Source organism: Crinia signifera, chromosome 4 (assembly GCF_055691185.1).
Source record: "Crinia signifera chromosome 4, ASM5569118v1, whole genome shotgun sequence".
Classification (NCBI taxonomy): Eukaryota; Metazoa; Chordata; class Amphibia; order Anura; family Myobatrachidae; genus Crinia; species Crinia signifera.
This window is the reverse complement of record NC_139220.1, coordinates 60823183-60846627: the sequence shown is the minus strand read 5'-3', so window position 1 is coordinate 60846627 and position 23445 is coordinate 60823183. Positions and strand designations below refer to the sequence as shown.

The following is a 23445-nucleotide window of genomic DNA, read 5'->3' as shown; positions in this document are numbered from 1 at the left end:
GAAGGATTTGGTGGTTAATGTATCAGCAACAGCGAAAGTCGTAATTGCCAGGCAATGGATGGCCTCCTCGGGTCCGAATGTCACCGAATGGGTGAATCTGGTCAACAGCACTTGTGAGCATGAAAGATTTGTTTACGCCTCCAGAGGGGCCTTGGTTAAATACGGGAAAATTTGGGGAAGATGGAGAAAATCAAGGTTATTTAAAATAGATGCCCGGAATAATAATGAAAACTAAAATAGAAGTACAAGGGACACTTTTTATACTTTAGTTACTACATGTAGCACAGAGGGTGTATAGGGTATGGTCGGGAATAAATACTGACTAAATAAATGGGTCACAAATAGGGAAAAAGTGATAGGTGGGAATTCTATAAAATTCACAGGGAAAAGAATAAGAGATAGTGGTAATTTAACTGTGTCGACACGGTGATTAGCCTAAAGGAGGGGGGTAAGGGGGAGGGTGGGAGGTTTAATAGGTAAGACACTAGGATCTTGGGTTTCACAAACAAACACAGTACGAAGAAGCAAGTCCTAACAGGTGTGATGCCCACACATCTTTTTATACTTTGTGGGCTTGACTTGCGAGTAAGAATTGCACAGACCGCACTTTTTTTCTTTTTTTTTTTGTTGTTAATTTTTTTTTTTTTTTTGTTTCGTTCCTTGAAACGGATAATGAACAAGGGCATAAGTCACCTAGTAATCTTAGGTTGAACCGGGTAAAAAACTGGTCGGTAGGGGAAGGCTCGAGGGATCGCTCCAGATAAAGAATTTACTATAAGATTTGATTCAACAGAATCTAACAAGGATGAAAGGTCAAGGGAGAACGGGTAGGGCTAGAGAGGACAGACTATGTGTGTGGGGTATGTCTTGGGGGGCTGGGGGAGGGGGGGGTTTTGTATTATGTTTTGTATTATGTATTGTGATTTCTTTTGATATGTAATTCGTAATATATTGCTGTACATACTGAAATGTGTCTATAACCATTTATCGATATTGTGATGAACAACGTGAGATTTGTACGGCTACTGTCAGCCAGTTTTTCTAAAAATATGAAATCAAAAAACAATAAATAAAGACTTAATTAAAAAAAAGAATGACAGATGGCAGGTCAGAGGAGAGGAAGTGTGGAAGCCAGGCGGCGAAGTTGTCAAGAAATTGGGAGATAGGGCCAGGGGGGCGGTAGATTGCAGCGACACGGAGGTGGTAGGGGTAGTATAGACGGATAGAGTGAGACTCAAAGGAGGAGAAAAGGAGAGAGGGTTCAGGGTGAATGACACTGTGGGTGCATGAGGCTGAGAGGAGAAAACCCACACCGCCACCTTGGCGACCGTCAGGCCTGGGAGTGTGAGAGAAAGAGAGGCCACCGTGGGAGAGAGCAGCTGGAGAGACAGAATCAGAGGTGGAGAGCCAGGTCTCGGTGATAGCAAGGAGGTGGAATGCTCTAGAGATGAATAGGTCATGGATGGCAGGGAGTTTGTTGCAGATGGATCTGGCATTCCATAGTGCACAGGAAAGAGGGGGGTGGGTTGTGTATTTATGTGGATAAGGTTTTTGGGATTGCAGAAGCGAGGGGGGGTCATTGGGAGGGTGGGGGTGCGGGGGTGAGTGGTCAGGATAGGTATGGGATGGGAGGGGGGAGGAGCAGTTGGAGAACGTGAAGTTGAGAGATTAACAGCCATGAGGAACCGAAGGTGAGAGGGTAGGTTAGTGAAAGCAGACAGAGGGATTTGGGAGGACAGACAGCGTCTGTAGTAGATTTGGTAGAAAACAGTGAGAGAGTGAGAGAGAAGGTAACAGGCAAGGAACTACTGTCAGAGAGGAGACCAGTGGGTAAAATCAGGTTGATTGAGTAATCCAATTAAGTATGAAACAACAACAAGTGAGAGGATGAAGGGAACAGAGAAGGTCAGAAGTGAGGCAAATGTGAGCAGGCGTGAAGAGGGAAACAGAGTGCAATAAATGTGTGGCAAAGATAAGAGAAAATAATAGTGAATGAGTAAAATGAAATACAATGTTGGAAAAATATAGATACAATGAATTAAATGTCAAAATTGAGCAACAGGTTACAATAGGATAGAAAGAAGATGAATATATTACAATAAAACAGAATATGAAAATTTAGACTGTGTTCAAACTCACCTTTTTCAGTATTCTAACTCACCTGCTTCAGTTTCCAACTCACTTAAGTAATCAAGCTTAAGGATCTTGTTATCTTTTTGGCTAGGTTTTCCTTTGTTTGCTTTTAAGTGAATTTTGCTGGGTGCAATGGTTTGATATTTTGATACTGTTTCAGTTTTATAAAAGGTTGTTCTGTCTCCTTTTTGATTTTGATGTAACTCTATATGAAGCCTGTCACCCTGTACCTTTTTAAAGTGAGTGCAATGTCCACTTTTTGGCCAATATTCTTCACACACACACAAAGTAAATAATTAAAAGTGAGTACTTACTCTCCCACAAGAACCACATCGACTAGGACTTCAAACATTTGGTAGAGCCCTGATGCCTCATTCATGCGTCTCAAAAGTACATTAGGAAGCTGAGAGATGTGATAACTAGTTGCTGGCCATGGAATACTGTGGTAACGGTTCTCTGTCAAACGATGGACAGATCGAGCTATGAAATAAAAAAAAAAAAACAATGTAAATATTATTTATTTTTAGGATTTAAATGAAATATGATAGTATTTTTAATAGAACACGAGGTCATCAGGGTGCACTGTAATTAAACTTCATTCATACCACTATCATAAGTATTATACTGTAATAAGCAGGGCTATTTTTGGGCCGGAATGCCGTTCCTGAAGCCCTTTTGCAAAATGACGTCAGCAGGAACAGCGTTCCGGGACCTCTGCGGCCTACCCCGCTCTGATGCACCGCTGCATCCCTTCGTTCTGACAGGAGAGCACACCGCGCGTCTCGCTCTGCCTTCACTATGTCCCTGCCAACAGCGTCTCTCATTCCCTTCCTTCACTGTGTGTCCCTGTGACATTAGCCAATCAAGGTTCGCGGGCCAGCTCCTGATAGGCTGCCGGCCCGGGAGCCAATCAGAGCTCACATGCCGGCAGCCAATCAGGAGCCGGCCCGCGAGCTTTGATTAGCTGATGTCACAGGGACACACAGTGAAGGAAGGGGAGGAGAGACGTGATGGGGCATCCGTGTAACCCGGCGTCAGGCGTGTGGCATCACTGCACGCAATCTGCAGCCTGCCTCCCTGACAGCTCAGGTGGAGCAACCGCCACAGGGACATCCTCCTGCACGCATCCGACAGCAGGCTCCCGCACACTGAGGTGAGCGGGGATGGGGGCTGTTTTGTGGCAAGGCTTGCTGCTACTATGCTTCCCCTACAGTACCAGTGCTTTGACCATGACGGTGGGGTGGGATGGGTAGGGGGGGGGGGTACAGCCCACAGGTGATTTAAATGGGAGCTTGCAGGGAAGCATCACCTTGGACAGAATAGGGAGGGGTCAGAATGTTTGTACATAAGGAATGCTTTGCTGCTAGCAATAGAGGGAGAAGAGGCTGGATGTGCTGATAAATCTAACCGTACACCCCCCTGCAGCCTACCTAACCACCCTTCCCTCCGACAGCCGAACCCTCTCCTCTCACAGCCTAAATCTTAGTCCTTCCCTCCCACAGCCTATACCATGACCTTCCAGCCAGCAGCCTCAACCCCAACCTTCCCACCCGAAGCCTAAACCTAACCTCCCTTGCCTCCCAGTCTAACCCTAAACCCTCCCATCCCTCCTGCAGCCTAATCCCCGACCTTCCCTTCCACAGTCTAAACCCCGACCTTCCCTTCCACAGCCTAAAACCACAACCTGCCAGCCAGTAGCCTAAACCCTGACCTTCCTCCCCCACAGCCAACTCTAACGTGCTGCAGCCTAACCCTATCCACTCCTGTAGTGCCTAACCCTCCCTTCATTACCTAAGCCTAATCTTTCCCCAAAACCTAACCTGCTCTTAAACCTAATTTCCCCTCCTGCAGCCTAAACTGCTGGTGGGAAATTCTGGCACCATGGGGGAAAAGTGTTTCTGGCACTGTGGGGAAATATCTGGCCCCGTAGGGACATATGTGTATCTGGCACTATTGGGGGCATATGTGTATCTGGCAATATTGGTGAAATATGTGTATCTAGCACTGCACTGTCGGGGGGAATATGTGTATCAATCCCCCTTTTTCACTGGCCACACCATATGTGGCATGTGGCCACAATCTTTTTTGGCGTGTGCACACAGTGCCACTAAGTTTATTTTTAGACATGCACCACTGGCTTGGGGGCATTGTTTATCTGGCACTGCTGGGGGTCCTTGTGTATTGGGCTTTACTGTGAGTATTGGGGGCATTGTGTAACTGGCACTGCTGATGGCATGTGTATATATGGCATTACTGTGGCATTATGTATAAATATTACACTGCTGAGGGCATTATGTGTTAAAAAAAAGTTTATGCAACAATTGATGCCCCGCCCATTTAGTAGCTCCACCCACATCACCGCCCACAGTTCCTGAACCTATTTTCATACAAAAATAGCACTGGTCATTAAATAAATGTTGATGATAAACATGACTTAATGGCCAGCCCCGGGCTCAAAGAGCCGGTCCTGGTTCTAGAAATTCACAGGGCAAAACACGTAGGGGTCCTCCTGACTTTCTACAAACAGCCTGATCAGGCTCAAGGGCTGGTCCTGGTTCCCAAAATACAGGGGACAAAATGACTAGGGGTCCCCCGTTTTTTGTAAAACCAGCACTGGTTCCAACCAGCCAGCAGGTTAATACCGCAGCCAGGGGCAGACTTTCTATACAAGTCCCTCAGACAAAATATTACCCCTTGATCGGTCAGTCTGGGCAGGGACCCCCCAATGAAGGGCCCCCCCTCCAGGATTAACGCTGCCCTGCACCGGGCTGATGGCAATGGTGTAAAAATAAGAATTAACTATTGGCTTCTGCTGTGGAACTATGAGTCTCAGCAAGCCTCCCCCACATACAAGGACTTGGCAAACCACAAGCCCAAGCATGTGGGGCATTAATGGCCATGCTGGGGCTCTTCGTTCCGCAGTAGATTGAATAGCCCAAAAAACACACACACACCACATACATACTGATACTTACAGCTCCTTAGCATGGATCACATCCTCTTATTTCCTGTAGCAATCCATGTACTGTACTTGGCAAAAAAATTAAATGAACACCCGGTACCATAGCAAACAGCGAGAAGTGCTGAATGTTTACATTTAGTGCTTCTTACTCTGAATGGCGCTATTGGCCACCTAGTTTCTGAAAGGTGGCCAATACCACCATTCGGAGTAATGGTGTGTACACACGGAGTGATTCCCTTGCTATTCGACTTGAAGATTTGAGTGCTATGCAATCTTTGCTAACTCTGTACTATTTACATACAATTCATACAATCTGCATTAGATTTGCACTATATAGTCATTGTTGCCCTGTCTATCTGGGTTTCAATTTGTGCTGTCACTGGAGCACGCATCGGGATCGCAATGTAAAAAACTTGTGTGATCTGCATGCAATTTTGACTATATAGTCAAAATCTAATGTCAAATCTCACCATGTGTACACAGCATTAGACGCGCTGAATGTAAACATTCAGTGCTTCTCGCTGTTTGCCATGGTACCGGGTGGTCACTTTATTTTTTTGCCAAGTACAGGGATCGCTACTGGAAACAAGAGGATGTGATCCACGCCAAGGAGCTGTAAGTACAGTATCAGTATGTATGTGTGTAATAATGTTATACATTTCTGGCATGTGTGTGTGTTTATTTGGCTATTGGTTCTGCTGTGGAACTAAAAGTCCCAGCATGGCCATTAATGCCCCGCATGTTAGGACTTGTGTTTGCCAAGTCCCAGTATGCGGGAGAGGCTTGCTGGGACTCATAGTTCCAGAGCAGAACCCAATGGTTAATTCTTATATTTACACCATTACCATCAGCCCGGTGCCCACCACCCAGGAGCACCGGTGACAGCACCAGCGTGGGCAGGGTTAATCCTGCAGGGGGGTACCCCTTCATTGGGGGTCCCCACTTGCCCAGGGTCTCTTCCCAGACTTACCAGTCAGGGTGTAATGTTTTGGCTGGGGGGACTTGTATAAAGAGTCTCCCCCGGCTGTAGCATTACCCTGCTGGCTGGTTGGGCCCAGTGCTGGTTCACAAAATATGGGGGACCCCTAGTTTTTTTTTCCCCCATATTTTGAGAATCAGGACCGGCCCTTGAGCCAGGTACTGGTTGTATAATTCAGGGGGACTCTTAGGTGTTTTGCAACATGGATTTCTAGAACCAGGACATACTCTATGATCATGGGGCTGGTTATGGCCCTGGGGGGGAACCCACATTATTTTTTACACTTCAGCTGACTGATCCGTGCAGGGTGCGGATTCATATATGTATTTAGCGGCCGTATATACAACCGCTAAATTAATACATATGCATACAACTTCGATAGATATGAATCTCAAAATACGACACCTTTAAAAATAATGCTACAGAACACGAATTTGTAAATGGAATACTCCACCGATAAAATTCATATTAAAAAATATGAATACAGCAACACACCGTATTTGTAATCTTAGTAAATATTGCCCTAACTGTCTACGTGTCTTTTGCTGTGAGCACTGAGGACCCAAAAAAAGGGATGAAAATAAAAAAGGGCCCTTGGTAGATTGTCATTTGTGGCACCTACCGAACATGGATTACATGTCTGTCTTGTTAGGGTATCAGATAATGAATAAAACACATAGTTTGATATATGATTTGTTTATTTGTCTGAAATAGCTAGCCGGTGATAATAGACATATTGATGAGCTTGTATGTCCAAATTGCACGCGAATGTGTGAACTATCGAAGTATTCCGAGCATAGTAGGCATGCGTTTTGAGTGAGCAAAGTGAGAGCCCGTATTTGCATAAACGTAAGACGCAGGCATATAAGACAACTCTTCCACTGTGGTAAGCTGTGGCAAATGAGTTGGTTTTGGTGCATACTTGAAGCCGAACTTCTTGCACATGGGTGGCAATTTATTTTGTTGCAATGATCACATACAAATACTGCAGGCCAGAACCTTCGATTTGCTCTGTACTCCAAATGGCAGTTAGTACGCAAGTGTGACTGGTGGTGCACTTGCACAGTTCACCCTTGTGCCTGAGGCAATCGCAGACACCGCACACATGGCCGAAGGAATTTTTAGAAATAGCTTGGCGAACTGTTTGTCTGCACCAGAGTAGCGAGACGATGTTGCTGGTTGCTTTAGTAACAGCATTGAAGGGCCTGTGTCGGGGTCCATTAAGAGGAAGGTTGGGTCATGAGTTATCTCGTCAGCTTCATCTCGATTTCGCAAATACATATCCGACATACTGTAATGGAAACTTAATTTTTACTGCAGGGCTGCCTGCTATAAGTCCAGCTGTGCTGCCCAGTGCCCCGTATCAGTCATGGGGTGCCCACATGTGCCGTATAAATCCAGGGGTGCCCCCATGTGTGACATATTTCCATGGGTGCCTCCATGTGTCCCGTATCAGTCCATGGGGTGCACGCATGTGTGCCGTAAAATTCCAGGGGTGCCCCCCACGTGTCCCGTAACAGACCAGGGAAGCTGACCTTTTTTTTTATAAATTCATTTTTACTGCAAGGGCTGTTAAGTGTGCTGTATCAGTCCAGGGGTGAGCCAAGTCTGCCGTATAATTCCAGGTGTGCTGCTCTTTTTTTAAAGAAAAGAACAAAAAAAGTTTTTCTTTCTTTTTTTACTGCAGGAGTGTCACCATGTCTACATTATAATTCTGTGTCTGCCGTATCAGTCCAGGGGTGCCGCCATCTTTGCCGTATAATTCCACATGTGCCAAATCAGTCCAGGGGTGATGATAAGTGTATTGTATCAGTCCATGGGGTGCCTGCATGTGTGCTGTATAATTCCAGGGGTGCCACCATGTGTCCCGTATCAGGGGCAAATGCAGGATTTTCAGATGGGGCAGAGCAAAGCACGGAGATGGACACTTAGGTGACCCAGTATATGCCGGGCCATTTAAAGTATTATAGATAGACCAAATGTATATAAATAATAATAATAAAAAATAAATATACACATATATATATATATATATATATATATATATATATATACACACACACAGATACATATACTGTATATAGATACAGGGGGCGTCAACAGCAGTGTAGACCCCTGGGCATAGCAATGTATTGGGGCCCCTACTGATCCTCCAGCTGTAGGGGTGGGGGAAGCTTTGATGTCCCGCGGGTGGTAGGGGGTATTATATCAACCACTCAGCATGTAGGGCCTGGATCAGTAATTTCCACTAATTACCCCTTTACAGCACAGATGGTGGGAGATGGGGTGGGAGAAGGGGGCATTGGGCTGAATGAAGGGGCCCTGATACATAACTTCCAGGGTGGTAGAGGATGTTTATTATGCAGAGGAGGGGTGTACAGTGGAGTGGGTTTATTATTCATAATTTTCTGGTGGGAGGACAGCTTGCTTGACTGCAGATATCTCCAGTTCCCAGAAATCGATTTTTTAGATTTTAATGGAATTAAAAACGATAGGATCCCACCTACCAAATAGTATTGGGGAATAGGGGATCAGAGTTTAGGAGGCAGAGCAATCTGCCAACAAGCAGGTGTGTGGAGCTGGAGCAGTAACGAGCTGCTGGAAGGCTGATATCTCTGGTTCCCAAAGGCCGATTTTTAAAATTCTTGTACCCATGGAAAGAGGGGACCCTCAGCTTTCAGACTAGAGCCCGTAGACTCCTGGGGGGGTTTCTGGGTACTCAGAAACCCCCCTGCATGCACCACTAAATATCAGACCGGGGGAGCGAACCTTTTTTTTTATGAAAAAAAAAAGTTTATTTTTTTATTTTTACTGCAAGGGCTGTTAATTGTGCTGTATCAGTCGGGTGCCGGACGGGGTCCCGACAGTCATTAACCCAACGTCGGGATCCCGACTGTTAAAACACCGACGGCCGGGTTCCCGACGGCCGTCGGCTATTTTCCCTTGTGGGGGTCCATACGGGCACCGTGAAACTACACAAGTACCTTTTTCTTTTTTTACTGCAGGAGTGTCGCCATGTCTGCCGCCATGTGTACCATATCAGTCCAGGGGTGCCGCCATCTGTGCCGTATAATTCCATGTGTGCTGTATCAGGTCAAGGGTGCCACCATCTGTGCCATATAATTCCTGGGGTGAGCCAAGTCTTTGATATAATTCCTGGGGTGTTGCCAAGTGTGCTGTATCAGTCCAGGGGTGATGCTAAGTGTGCCGTATCAGCCCAGGGGTGTGCAAAGTCTGAAAAATAATTCCTGGGGTGAGCCAAGTCTGCCGTATAAATCATGGGGTGAGTCAAGTCTGACATATAATTCATGGGGTGCTGCCAAGTGTGCTGTAGTAGGCTAGCGGTGATCCTAAGTGTGCCCTATAATTCCAGGGTGAGCCAAGTGTACCATATAATTCATGGGGTGCTGCTAAGTCTGCTGTATCAATCCAGGGTGCTGCCATTTTTTTTAATTAAAAGAATGAAAAAGTTTTTTTCTCTTTTTACTGCAAGAGTGTCACCATGTGTGCTGTATAATTTCATGTGTGCTGTATCAGTCCAGGGGTTCTGCCATCTGTGCCATATAATTCCATGTGCATCGCCATGTTTGCTGTATCAGGTCAGGGGTGCCACCATCTGTGCCGCATAATTCCTGTGGGAGCCAAGTCTTCTGTATAATTCAAGGGTTGCTGCCAAGTGTGCGGTATCAGTCCAGGGGTGATGCTAAGTGTGCGGTATCAGTCCAGGGGTGATGCTAAGTGTGCTATATCATTCCAGTGTTTGTGCCACACTCTTGTGTGGCTTAGCATAGTCATCCAGCAACCTTTTGGCCTAAAAACAATATTGTGAGGTGTTCAGAATAAACAGGAAATAAGTGAAAATGAATGTTATTGAGGTTAATAATAGCGTAAAAAAAAAAAAAAATCTGCGATTTTAGCATATTTTTATGCTTTTTAAAAAAAAAATCTGAGCCCAAAACACGAAAATTGTGCACACCCATCAGGATCAATAGTGTATGGTATTGTGCTTATGTACTGTATATAGCAGCTCTTATATATACGGTTATGTGAAATCTGAAAATAATTATTTATTTATGATCAGTGATTTATATAGTGCACAAATGTTCTGCAGCGCTTAACAGAGAATATTTAAATATTCACATCCATCCCTGTCCCAGTGGAGCTTACAATCTATATTCCCTACCACATATACACTTACACATTCTATGGTTAAGTTTGTTGAGAAATAATTAGCCAGTATATTTTTGGATTGTGGGAGGAAACTGGAATACCTGTCATAAACCCATGCAAGCATTCCATATAAAGGGGGGCTCTGGGAGTACGTATCCCCAGGCCCTCTCTGAAAGACACCCCTTGCCAGACAGACAATCATGCCATTGACAGTTGTGGGGAATGCAGGGACACAGCTGTGGGGAATGCAGGGACACGGGTGTGATGTAATGTTATAGAACTGCATATAGTTGGCGCTGCAGTGCACAGCTCCTCTCTCTCTCTACACCACATGGGGCTGTGAGACAGAGTTGTTATTGTCCTGGCTGGGTGAAGCCAACTCCCCAGGTATGTGTCCTTTGTTGTGGGTGCCAATGGCAGGGTTATAGGCAGTGGGATAAGGAGTGTGGGCACCTTTAATGTATATGTATGGTATGTGTGCCTGTATGGTATGTGGGCCTGTATGCCATGTGTGCATGTATGGTATGTATGCCTGTTTGCTATGTGTGTGTGTGTTGTGGCAGAGACAGCATCTCTCCACATGAGAGTAATGTGGAGGATCCAGACAAGGTTTAAGAAGCAGTAGCAGCATTGTGTACTCAGCAGCACCTGTGATCTACTGATATAAGTGTTTCCAGGGCAGAGGGTAAATAAATACTCTTCATGGTGGATTAGCTGTCCAATGGATAGGCCAGGGTATAGGCTATGGAAGAGACCACTGGAGCATTTAGAAGAGTCTGTACTATGTGGTAATTACCTGTATGCTGCTGGCTGTATCTACACCTGTGAAGTTGACCTGATTTGTTGTGACCTGCTACCAAAAATAAAGACCAAAGTCTTCATTTTAATTCAGTTTATGTGCTTCCTTGTCACATCTGGTGCCCAACATGGGGAAGGAGCGGTAATCTACAATACAGGAAAAGACTGGTAGGAACAACTACTTGTGTTTAAAAAGTCAACTTTTCCCCCTGGTTACACATTGTGCAGCTAAGCCAGGAAAAGGTTTTAACTCTTGATTTGCTTAGTGAATTGGTAAGCCTAATCCAGGCATGGCAAAACTATGGCCCTCCAGCTTTTGTGAAATTACAAGTCCCATCATGCCTTGCCATAGTTTTGCTATTAGGGAATGCTAAAACTATGGAAAGGCATGCTGGGATGTGTAGTTTCACAACAGCTGGAGGGCCACAGTTTGGACCTGCCTGGCCTAATAAATCCAGTTGTACCTGGAGTAAAGGACAGGGCAACACTGAGTTTGTGAAAGAGGCAGCTAGCTTCAAAAGGTCACCACATTGTTAACAAACTGCAATTTTTTGTCGTCAGTGAAGCAAGCCGATGTTTGCTAATACTGACTTGCGACTCTGGCACAGTACATTAAACCTAAGTTTATCCTTAATGGTGAAGCACAGGGTAATATGGAGGAATTATTAAAAGGTTTACTGAACTGGCAGCTGGGCAACAGGATATATTTGTTAAACAGCAGTCCCAGGTACAGAGGCAACAAACTTAGGTCCAGATAATGTATAAGGGGCAACAACATTTGGCTGAAAGACAGCAAGCTCAGATGCAGATGTTTTATGAGGAGTTAAAAGAGCTGAGAAAGGAGGGCATGAGCAAGAGAAACTACCAAAGCTCACCCCAGCTGATGACATTGAGGCATTCCTAAGCACATTTGTGTATGACCACACATCTGGGATGGCCTTCAGAGAAATTGGCTGACAGGGTGGTGCCCTGTTTAATAACAGGGGAACTTATGTGGATATGGCTGTGGATAAGTTACGTTCCTAACCTGAATTGGAGAAAGCTAAACTTGACAGAATTGGAGTGATGGGCCCCAGCAAAGCTCAATAATTCCATGATTGACGACAGGAGGGCTCTGAGCCACCCAGGATTCTGCCTGCCAAACTAGTTTGACTAAGTCCTGGCTACAGCTAGATAAAACTCTGCAGTACAAATTGTGGAGATAGTCACACTGGAACAGGCTATGCAGGTGTTAGACCGCTTGGTGCAGCAGTGGGCCCTTCAGGCTGACCCCCATACATTTAAGGAGCTGGCAGTTTGATTGAGCGGCACCTGACTCCACAGTGGTTAAACCAAAGGCTCAGCCTCCCATGGTGTGCTTTGAATGCGACGAGAGAGAGATGGATTGCAGTGTCCACTCTGTTCTGGATATTGGTAACGTTAGAGGGCTGAGAGATCTGGGCACTGTTGGATACGGGTAGTGAGCTCACCATTGTTGCTGCCAATGTGGTCCCTCCAGGAGCTGACAAGGTCCTCCCTCCGGTCTGGGAGTTGTGTATCCATGCAGATATTGATGAATGTCCACATTGTACTTACCTCTGACCATACAGGGCCAACCATTAAAGGTGGTAGCTGCGGTGACCTCCAGACGACCTTATCCATTAAAACAAAATCAAGGGAAACACCAGTAATAGGTGCTAACCACACAGAATATACAAGAATATATTAGTGCGGATCAAGATTCCCCATACCCCTTTCCCCCATTCTAAAAGACCTTATCCATTAATCCTGGGCCGTGACTTCCCATTGTTACATGACCTGGTTTCATGAAATGACTCTGAGAGACAGTCAGCCTCCAAGGCAACTCAGGGGCCAGAGACTACTAGAGCTTGGCATCTGAGAGATCTACTGCTGCTGGACTTCCCCAGGACACTGAGTCAGAGGCCCAATGGAACCATGTTGGTGAGATTTCATTACAGGACTTTGGACAAGACCAACGTGATGACTGCAAACTGTTACACGCCTTTGAGACTGTAAAAGTGGTTAATGGTAGGGTGATTGCTGCTTTACCAGCAGAGGGTGTGCCATATTTTGTGCTAAAGAATGTTCTATAACATGTTACTAATTTACTGGGGAAAAAGAGTAGACCAGTTATAAGTTCACTGAGAGCTTGAACATTTGATATTGGGAACTGCACATACTGTACGCATTTGTGGGGAGGCCATTTAGTGGAGGAGAAAACACTCCAACAGATACAGTTAAGGTACTTTTGGCCAGACATCTATGCCTTAGTCAAGAGGTATTGTCAGGAATGACCAGTGTGCCAGAAGATGGCCCCTTGGGCACAGTTTAGGGCTCCACTAGTACCCCATCTTATCATTTACATGCCTTTTGAGTGGATTTGTATGGATTTGATTGGGCAATTGGAAAAATCTGCTCCATGGCACCAATACATACTAGCGGTAGTTTATAATGCCACCAGGTACCTGGAGGCTATCTGCCTTGCTACTATGAAATCTGGTAGAGGTCACTGTGTCACATGTAATTTATATTCCTGTTATTTGAATACACAAGTTGGATTAACCTGTGGAGGGCCAACTTTTTTTCTACTTGCAGAATACTTATATTATACACTAAACATCGGCACTCACCGTTCCTAGTTTTGGGGTGCCCTATGGCTTGTGACCACAATACTTAAAGAGGGATTTTGTACTTACCGTAAATCCTTTTCTCCGAGTCCACAGGTGTCACTGGAGTTACACTGGGGAATAGAAGGCGACCACAGGGAGCATGGGCACTTTAAAATAATTAATCAGTGTGACCAACTCCTCCCCTTCTACTTCCCCTCCCAGGCAGTCATAAAGATCGTGCCCGAAAGGGAGCAGAGAGATATAACACACATCCGAGAGGAGGTTCATCACAACATAACATCATTCAACACATATAGTGGAAAAGAAATATATATATATATATATATATATATTGAGAAAATATGAAAAAAACAACAGACACACAAGTCAAACCAGACGAGACCGGTGTGTAATAACCATGTTTAACTAACCCTGACAAGGGAAAACTCCAAAGGTTACCCATTAGGAACCTAACACTGAACGTAACAGGTGGAGAACAGCGCTGAGGTGGGCGTCCAGTGACACCTGTGGACTCGGAGAAAAGGATTTACGGTAAGTACAAAATCCCTCTTTCTCCTTCATCCACTAGGTGTCACTGGAGTTACACTGGGGACGTCCCAGAGCTTTCAACCCGGGTGGGTGAGCGCTGAGATCCCCTTAAAACAGAGCGGCCAAACTGAGAAGCTGGAGCCGCAAAGGTGTCAAACCTATAAAAGCGCGCAAAGGTGTGACGACCTGACCATGTTGCAGCCCGACAGAGCTGTTGCAGGGAGACCCCACGGGCAGCCGCCCATGAAGGACCCACCGATCTGGTGGAGTGCGCACCTATGTTAGCAGGAGGCGTTTGAGCTTCAGCAAGGTATGCCTGACGAATTGTCAGACGTATCCATCTGGCCAGCGTTTGTTTTGACGCTGGCCATCCACGACGCACTGGGTCGTAGGAAACAAACAGGACATCCGTCTTGCGAAGAGAGGCCGTGCGAGAAACATAAATCCGCAAGGCTCTTACCACATCCAAAGACCTATCCTCAGATGAAGCCTCTGCAAAAGCTGGAACCACAATGGGTTGGTTTGCGTGAAACGCTGAGACCACCTTTGGAAGGAAAGAAAGACTGGTACGGAGCTCCGCTCTGTCCGAGTGAAACTGGAGGAATGGTGAGCGACAAGAAAGCGCTCCCAATTCTGAAACGCGTCTGGCCGAGGCCAGAGCCAAAAGAAGAACCACCTTCCAAGTGAGGTAACGAAGATCTACCTCTTCTAACGGCTCAAATGTCGATGACCTTAAATACCTGAGGACCAACTCAAGGTCCCAGGGAGCCGTAGGTGGGCGGATAGGGGGCTGAAGCCTCAGCACCCCCTGGAAAAAGGTGTGGACTTCCGGAATGAGAGCTATACGCTTCTGGAAAAAAACTGAAAGTGCTGAAACCTGCACCTTAAGTGTATTCAGTTTAAGTCCGGAGTTGAATCCCTCCTGGAAAAACAGGAGCAATCTAGCCTTTTTGAACAGAGTAGAGGGCACTCTGCGTCTTTCGCACCACGCCACATAGGATCTCCAAATACGATGATAGTGTCTGGAGGTGACTACCTTCCTGGCCCTCATCATGGTAGGTATCACAGCCCTCGGGATACCTGCATGTCTCAAGATGGACCTCTCAGCAGCCACGCCGTCAAATGTAGACGTCCTAAATCTGGGTAGATGAAGGGACCCTGACTGAGGAGGTCTTCCTGAAGAGGTAACGGCCACGGTTCGTCGACTAGAAGATCCGTCAGGTTGGTGTACCACGAGCGCCGGGGCCAATCCGGCGCTATCAGAAGCGCTGTTACCCCCTCCCTGCGAATGCGCTGTAATACCCGAGGTATCAGCGGAAAGGGAGGAAAGAGGTAAACGAACCGGAACGGCCAAGGGGCGACCAGGGCGTCTACTCCTGCGGCCTGAGGATCTCGGGTCCGCGCGAAGTATGTTGGAAGCTGGAAGTTGTGGCGGGACGCCATCAGATCCGCCTGCGGACAGCCCCAACGATGTACTAGGGACTGAAATACCTGAGGGTTGAGGCACCACTCCCCCTGGTGGGCATGTTGCCGACTTAGAAAGTCGGCCTCCCAATTTTCTACCCCGGGGATGAACACCGCTGACAAGGCCTGAGCATGGTTCTGAGCCCAGAGGATGATCCTGCTTACTTCCTTCATCGCCGCTTTGCTCCGAGTGCCGCCCTGCTTGTTTATGTAGGCGACGGCAGTGGCGTTGTCGGACTGAACTCTGATTGCTCTGCTCCGCAGCAGGTGTCCCGCCTGCAGGAGAGCATAGTAGACTGCTCTGAGTTCTAGCACATTGATGGAGAGTAAGCTCTCCTGCCTCGTCCATAACCCCTGGAACTGGTGTTCCAGTGTTACCGCCCCCCAGCCGCGAAGGCTGGCGTCTGTGGTGAGGAGAGTCCACTCCCATATGCCGAACCTCCTGCCCCTTTGCAGGTTTTCGGAGTTGAGCCACCACAACAGAGACAGACGGGCTCGAGGAGACAGGGTCACCCGCTGCTGAAGATGCAGGTGAGACCCCGACCACTGGTGAAGGAGCGACAATTGGAATGGGCGCGAGTGGAAGCGGCCATATTGTACCGCCTCGAAGGAGGACACCATCTTTCCCAAGAGTCTGGTGCAAAGGTGCACCGTTACCTGTGGCCGTCGCAAGACCGACCTGACCAGGACCTGCAGGGACTGAACTTTGTCGGGCGGTAGAAAAACCTTCATCTGCTGGGTGTCGAGAATCATCCCCAAAAAGAGAAGACGTTGGGACGGCTGTAGCTGAGACTTTGCAAAGTTCAGAATCCACCCATGACTGATGAGAGTCTCCTGGGTGACCCGAATGTTGGACAACAGAGCCTCCCTCGAACGATTCTTCAGAAGAAGATCGTCCAAGTAGGGGATAATGGTGATCCCCTGAGCCCTGAGGACCTCCATCATCACTGCCATCACCTTGGTGAAGACCCTGGGGGCCGATGAGAGGCCAAACGGCAGGGCCTGGAACTGCCAATGTTGTTCATGTATAGCGAACCGGAGTTTTGACCGCCTTTAAAAACGGATTCAAATCCTTTAGATTTAGTATAGGTCTTACCGAGCCATCCGGCTTCGGCACCAGGAACAGACTGGAGTAGTATCCCTGAGTACGCTGCTCCTCGGGTACTGGTATCACAACTCCCGTTGTCCGCAGCTTGTTGATTGCTGACAACAGAAGTTGCGCCTTGTCTCCTGAGACTGGGAGACCGGTCTTGAAAAACCTGTTTGGAGGGACTAATCTGAAATGGATTTTGTAACCTTGGGTTACCAGATCCCTTACCCACGAGTCCTGACAAGACTGCAGCCAGATGTGACAGAAGGACAGCAGTCGGGCCCCGACTCTGGGATCCCCCAGATGAGACCGTGGACAGTCATGCGGCTGGCTTGGTGGACTTGGGCTCCTGGACAGCTGCCGAGGCGCCCCTGCCTCTTCCTCTGGAGCCTCTAGATGGGGCTCCGCCTCTGGAACGACCTCTGAATCTGGTCGTAGGCCGAAAGGACCGAAAGGAGGGCCTTTGAGGGGTCCTGCATGTAGTTGGAGGAGCCGCTGAGGGAAGGAAGTGGGACTTACCCCCTGTTGCTTGGGAGATCCACTTGTCGAGCTCTGGCCCGAAAAGGACCTCTCCATTGAACGCCAGGGCCTCCACAGCACGCTTGGACTCTGCGTCAGCCTGCCACTGGCGCAACCAGAGAGCTCTGCGAGCTGAAATAGATAAGGCCGAAACCCTGGCTGCAACCATGCAGACGTCAGAAGAGGCCTCTATTAAATAATTGGATGCCTCCTGGATCTGTTCAGCCAGCTGAACAATAGAAGCAGGGTCAGAGCCCTCACTGACCTCTGTTAGGATCTGAGAAGCCCATACCCCCATGGCTTTGTTTACCCAGCACCCGACCTGGGCCGGACGCTGAATAATTCCAGCTGCTGAGAAAATGTTCTTAAGAGTTACCTCCAACTTGCGGTCAGAAGTATCCTTAAGAGTGGTTGCACCCGGAACCGGGAGAACCGTCTTTTTGGACAGTCGAGAGACTGAAGAGTCCACTACAGGAGGGATCTCAACCCTCTTTCTACCCTCTGGTGGAAGGGGATAAGCAGCCAGGAACCTCTGAGGTACCTGGAATTTTTTTATCAGGATGATTCCAAGCCTGCAAAATATGTTCATCCAACTCCTCCGCTGGGGGGAAGGTGGGTGACTGCTTTTGTCTCTTTCCAAAGAAGGAAGGACGAGCAGGAATGTCTGTGTCATCTGACACCTTGCAGGCAACCTTTACCATATGTATAAGGTCTTCCAGACCCGGAGTGGCTGGGGCCGGCTCCTGCGTGCCTAACACCTGAGGCTCAGGTTCCACATCGTCATCATCATCATCACCATTATCTGGAAAGGCAAATTCGCCCTCCTCCAGATCAGGCATATCATCATAATCTCCAGCATCCCCAGAGGGCTGTAATACCCTTTTCCTGAGTAAGGTAGGGGGATTTTGCCAAGAAGATGAAGCAATGGCGCCATCTGCTGGTGTCAAGGCCTTTGTTAAACTCTGCACAGCAGAAGTTAAGGAAGCCTGTTGAGTTCTGGAAGTTTCTCTGTCTTTTTGAGCAGCAGAGAGCTCACAAGCTAAATGAGACATCACATCAGCTAATTGTGATGCCCAAACAGGGGTATGAACGGGGGACTCTGGAGCTGGGGGTAAAGCAGCGCATTTATCACAAACAGAGTCTCCCTCCTGAGAAGGTGTAAATTTAACTGCACACTTCTTGCAAGTAACCTTTTTGGAGTTACCCCCTGCCATGGTTCAACAGAACACCCAGCAATCACCACACACTACCAGACTGATCACAGAAAGTAGGTATAGGATAGGCAGCAATATATATGCTGGAAGGGAGAGACAGTGAAAGTAAAAGAGCTGTCACAGAGCTTTGTACAACGCTATGGCATATACCTAGGAGCGCTATAGCTCTAATTTGAGACACAGCCCAATCTGTCTCCACCTAGCTCTAATCCCCACTGTAACTCACAGACCGGATAGAGCGTTCAGCAGGACGGTCACCAGGGGACAGGAATCGCCCAGCTGCAGTCAGGATAGATCTGCAGCGCAACTGTGGAGCCTCCAGCAGCGTGTTCAAACGGCGCCAAATGTCCAAGATGGCCGCCGCGACTTGCAGGAACGCTGGGGTATGCCAAGGCTGCTGGGAAGTACCGCGCGGTAACTTCGCCCCCCGCCTGGCAGCTCCGTCACCCATAATGGCGCCAGGTTTAAAAAACCCTCTGCTGCACCGCCGTTTGTGTCCCTGACCTCCCTTTAATAGGAAGGCAGGGTAATACTCACAGTGCTGCGGCCATGCCGTCGGCGGTGGGGCTGGGGGAGGATCGGGTGCACGCTACATGTGAGCGGCGCCCGTTACAGCTCCAGAGACGGTGGTCTCTGTCAGCCAGGGAGCCGGGCGCAAACCGTATGAGCAGCAGCCGGCTCCCTCCGGCAGGCTCCCACGTCGCAGGCAGATAGTAGCAGCAACTATCTGCCTGTCCTCAAAGGCAAACTTGCTGCTTTATGCCCTAATTATCAAAAAGCCCAGGAGATGAGCCAAATGTGACCTGCTCCCTTTTGGGCACGATCTAAGACTGCCTGGGAGGGGAAGTAGAAGGGGAGGAGTTGGTCACACTGATTAATTATTTTAAAGTGCCCATGCTCCCTGTGGTCGCCTTCTATTCCCCAGTGTAACTCCAGTGACACCTAGTGGATGAAGGAGAAACAAAAATTGTAGGGGCTCTGCACTCACTAAATTAACTGATATTAATAAACAGTGGAGATTTAGTTCATGAATTGATCAAAGCATTTAAGCCGGCAGTCCCCTTCACGGGACCCCACACAGCCATAGGGCACCCCAAAACTAGGAAAGGTGATTACCGATGTTTAGTGTATATTGTTTATTCAATTAATTTTTTAATTAGTCTTATTGTGGTCACATTCTCTCATGCACCCTGTTTTAACCTTTATTTCATAGCTTATGTTAACCACTTCCCTAGATGATTAGTGACAGGTGTGTTGGTAACTGCTCACCTTTTAAAGCATAGTCTGCTGTGAGCTTTAGACGAGATAGCATGCCTGGAATCAAACATTAATGTGATAGATATGTATATTGTAATAATTTTGAGCAATAGTGTTAGGACCTGCAGAAAAGTGGGGTCCCATGAAGGGGGCTGCAGGCTTAAACTAAATCTGTTCACTAATATCAGTTATTTTAGTGAGTGCAGAGCCCCTACAAAAAAAAAAATATATATATATATATATATATATATATATATATATCTAGGGAAAGGCAGAGAAAAGGCGCTTCATGGTGCAATATCACTTATAAAAAGTTTAATGGACATTGGTAAAATCCAGGTACAAGCAGATAAAGATTTGTACCACAAGTAAAAGCACTGTGGACTGGGTACCAGTCTGAAATACACTTGGCGCAGAGGTTCATGCCTGTTCCATATATATATATATATATATATATATATATATTTATATATATATATATACACACACACACACACACACACATATATATATATTTGCCCGGCACAGCCTTCTTTGGTTGTATGTCCTGGGTGCCCGCACTATATAAGCATGTATAGTCCCAGTGTTGGCGCGGCACTCCAAAGATACATGATGGCGGTGGGTAAAAGAACTTCACTTTATTAGCAGCAATGTTTCGATGCTACGCAGGCATCGTTTTCAAGCTGAATATCCTGATATTCAGCTTGAAAAGGATGCCTACGTAGCATCGGAACGTTGCTACTAACAGAGTGAAGTTCTTTTACCCACCGTCATCATGTATCTTTGGAGTGCCGCACCAACACTGGGACTATATATATAGATATATACACACATATATACATACACAAACACACACACATCTCCTATACAATTGCCCAGATCTGTCATGTGTATAACGCTGGGTGATGTCTGAGTGACAGATCGTGGGTATAACCTATCAGTGCAGCACTGCCGACATCGCCCCTCCCCAATCTCTTCAGAAAACCCTTCCTCCATGAAGCTCCTCTCCTGGGCCTGCACACAGCACATACAGCGCAGCCCCAGCACCCCAGCATACATGCACACGGGCAGCGTGTATGCCGGGATCCCTGAAAGCTCCTCTCTGCCTGGCTACTACGTGCAGTCAGACCGGAGATCACCTCTCTGGCTGTGTGAGTGTGAGGAGGGGCCAGTGTGTGAGCAGCCTCTTCAACTGACCATGTAAGTTTTGCAAGCTCACGGTGTACAGTTTGACTCCATCATAATGCATGATCCACCTCAGGGCCTTGTTGGACTCCAAGATACAATGGGTTTTCCTTCCTGAGAAAAAAATCGGTCCAGATATTGATCCGGAAGTTTCTGGCCCAAAGGACCGTTTTGGTGCACTTTTGCATGCACCTTCTTGGGAAACTGGTCTTGTGTAACCAGATGGTGGAATACAGTATGTGCAGTTCCATGCCAGGATGCTGGAGCTGGAGCTTCTACGAACTTGGAACAGATCCCATCTATGTCTCAAGTCACAACGGGTCTGGTATGATATGCCGGCAGTCAGAATCCCGGCGGTCGAAATCCCGACCGCCGCAATGCCAACAAGGGGGGCCGTGGATCGGACACCCATAGAGGGACAAAGTGCCGCAATGCGGGATTCCGGCATCAGTATTTCTACTACCAGGATTCAGACCGCCGACATATTAACCGCATCCCGTTACATTACGGTCCCTAGGAAGACTCACCTGTCTGATTTGGTGGCTCCACTCATCGAATCTCAACAAGTACAGAAGCAACAAATGGTATAGAATCAGACCCCTGTCTAGCGCTTTGCTGCCCTCAATTCGTACTCACTCGTGGTTATCACCCAACAACCAAACAAGATACAATATAATACAAAAATGAGATTTCCAAACTGTATAGGGCGCAAAAAGAGATCCTGATGATGTTCGGACCGACAAGCTTTTCAACCAGTTTCTCCGTGTATGTGAATCTCCTCCGTGTATATTTTTGAAAACATAAACCAGAGAAACCAGCAATTAGTTTGAGTTCAGATACATAGAAAAGATTTCACAGTTGGAGCGACCAGAAAGAACTGAGGGTGTGCGTACCCCTACTCACTCTATGAGTGGCACTGTACGTGCACGTAGCGTGTACTTTCTCCTGTTGGAAACGATCTTCTCTATTCTCTCTCCTCGCTCCAAAGTGATGTGTATATCATGAAAAAAAATAATGAATAATACTGTGTAAACCCGTTTCCTCCTGGGTATATATAAATCTTTCAATAGAAAAAGTGTTTATCGGGCGCACCTCACTCACCCGATCTCAGGGGGAGGTACACCTATAAAGGTATCTTTAAATACAGTGAACTTGTGACTCAATTCAATGGTGAAAAAATAGGGCGTACCCCACTCACGGTAGGTGTAGATGGTGTAAATGCCCGTAGCAGGTTCTTTTAAGTTTTTTCTTTTTTGTCCTGCAGGATATTCTTAATTTTTCTCCGAAATGTGAACATAAAATATAAAAATAAGAAAACAAAAAAACACAATGTGTAATTTCGTCCTAACTGATCAGCATTTAACCAAGGGACCTCAAAGTGGTGTATGCTGAATCGTACCAGGACTCACTCGTTAGAGGTTTTTATAAAGTGTATAAAGGTATCTTTGTGGGGTGTGAATTTTATAGAGGATTCCTCCACCAAGACCAAAGTGCAGAAAATTTTCTTTACCCAGGGGTAGCAGGGTTTAGATGAAGAATGGTGGCGTACCAGACTTACGGGTTCGTAAGGCTTTATGTTCTCATAGCGTTTTCTTTACAAGGCTTTATGTTTTTGAACCACACTGGACAATACTTCATCCAGCCATATGCACCGATTGGTGCCGGATAAGACAAAAAAGGAGATATCTTTGTCTTAGTGTTTTATATTCAAAAATAGAGAGGGGGTTATCTGTTTATTCCTTATTGACCATAAATAAATTTGTTTCTTCTGTCTCTTTTGTTTAAAAAAATATTTATTTAGACAAGTAGGTAAAAAAGTTCAATCACCCGTTGATGGTCACACACCATACAACCGGGGGAACACAATACAGAAAGACCCACACGGTCATATGGAAAAAACACAACCGTTTAAAAGCCACAACAATAAGCATCACAAAAAGATAAAAAACATTCTAAAAAAATTTTTTTTGATAAAAAAATTCGTACATCCAATGAAAATTAGTGATAAAAAAAAGGGGGGGTGATGGCTGCTCACACTCACCAACTGCCGACGCGTTTCGGTGTACAAACACCTTTTTCAAGACATGTTGGTGGAGTGTGAGAAGCCATTATTTATACCCCAAGCAGCCAATCCCCTTACACAGGAAATGATGTCACAAGTGGTTACCATAGTGCATGTTTCCCATGTTCAGAATACATATATACATATTACATTTTGCTGCACATGTATTATATAGTTCAATCATCTCAAATCATTCCAGTTTTTAGCAGTAGAATTCATATTTCCTATAATACAGCATTAGCGGTTGCCATGACAACCGTGCGCGTCCTTCCGGTTTGAGAAAACGCCGTATTGATGGTTGGAATAAGCTATGTTAGTGGGCAAATTCTTAACTGTGTCCAGAGTGCGTGCCTCCTATCAGTGTCCAGGCGCCGTCCTGTGTAGTGGGAACACATAGATGCCTGCAGACACGGAGCCGATGGCTTGGAACGCACACGCCCACCTTGATCTCTCT

At 46.7% G+C, this 23445-nt stretch overlaps 1 protein-coding gene across 1 annotated transcript in view; it reads right to left on the bottom strand.

Moving 5' to 3' along the window:
* The window catches only part of FOXRED2 (FAD dependent oxidoreductase domain containing 2), a 232279-nt gene that overhangs the window by 95505 nt on the left and 113329 nt on the right, over window positions 1-23445 (bottom strand). Inside the window, exon 6 of the mRNA XM_083181808.1 lies at window positions 2448-2613. Coding sequence (XP_083037934.1) covers window positions 2448-2613 — 166 coding nt within the window. The remainder of the gene's footprint in view (window positions 1-2447; window positions 2614-23445) is intronic.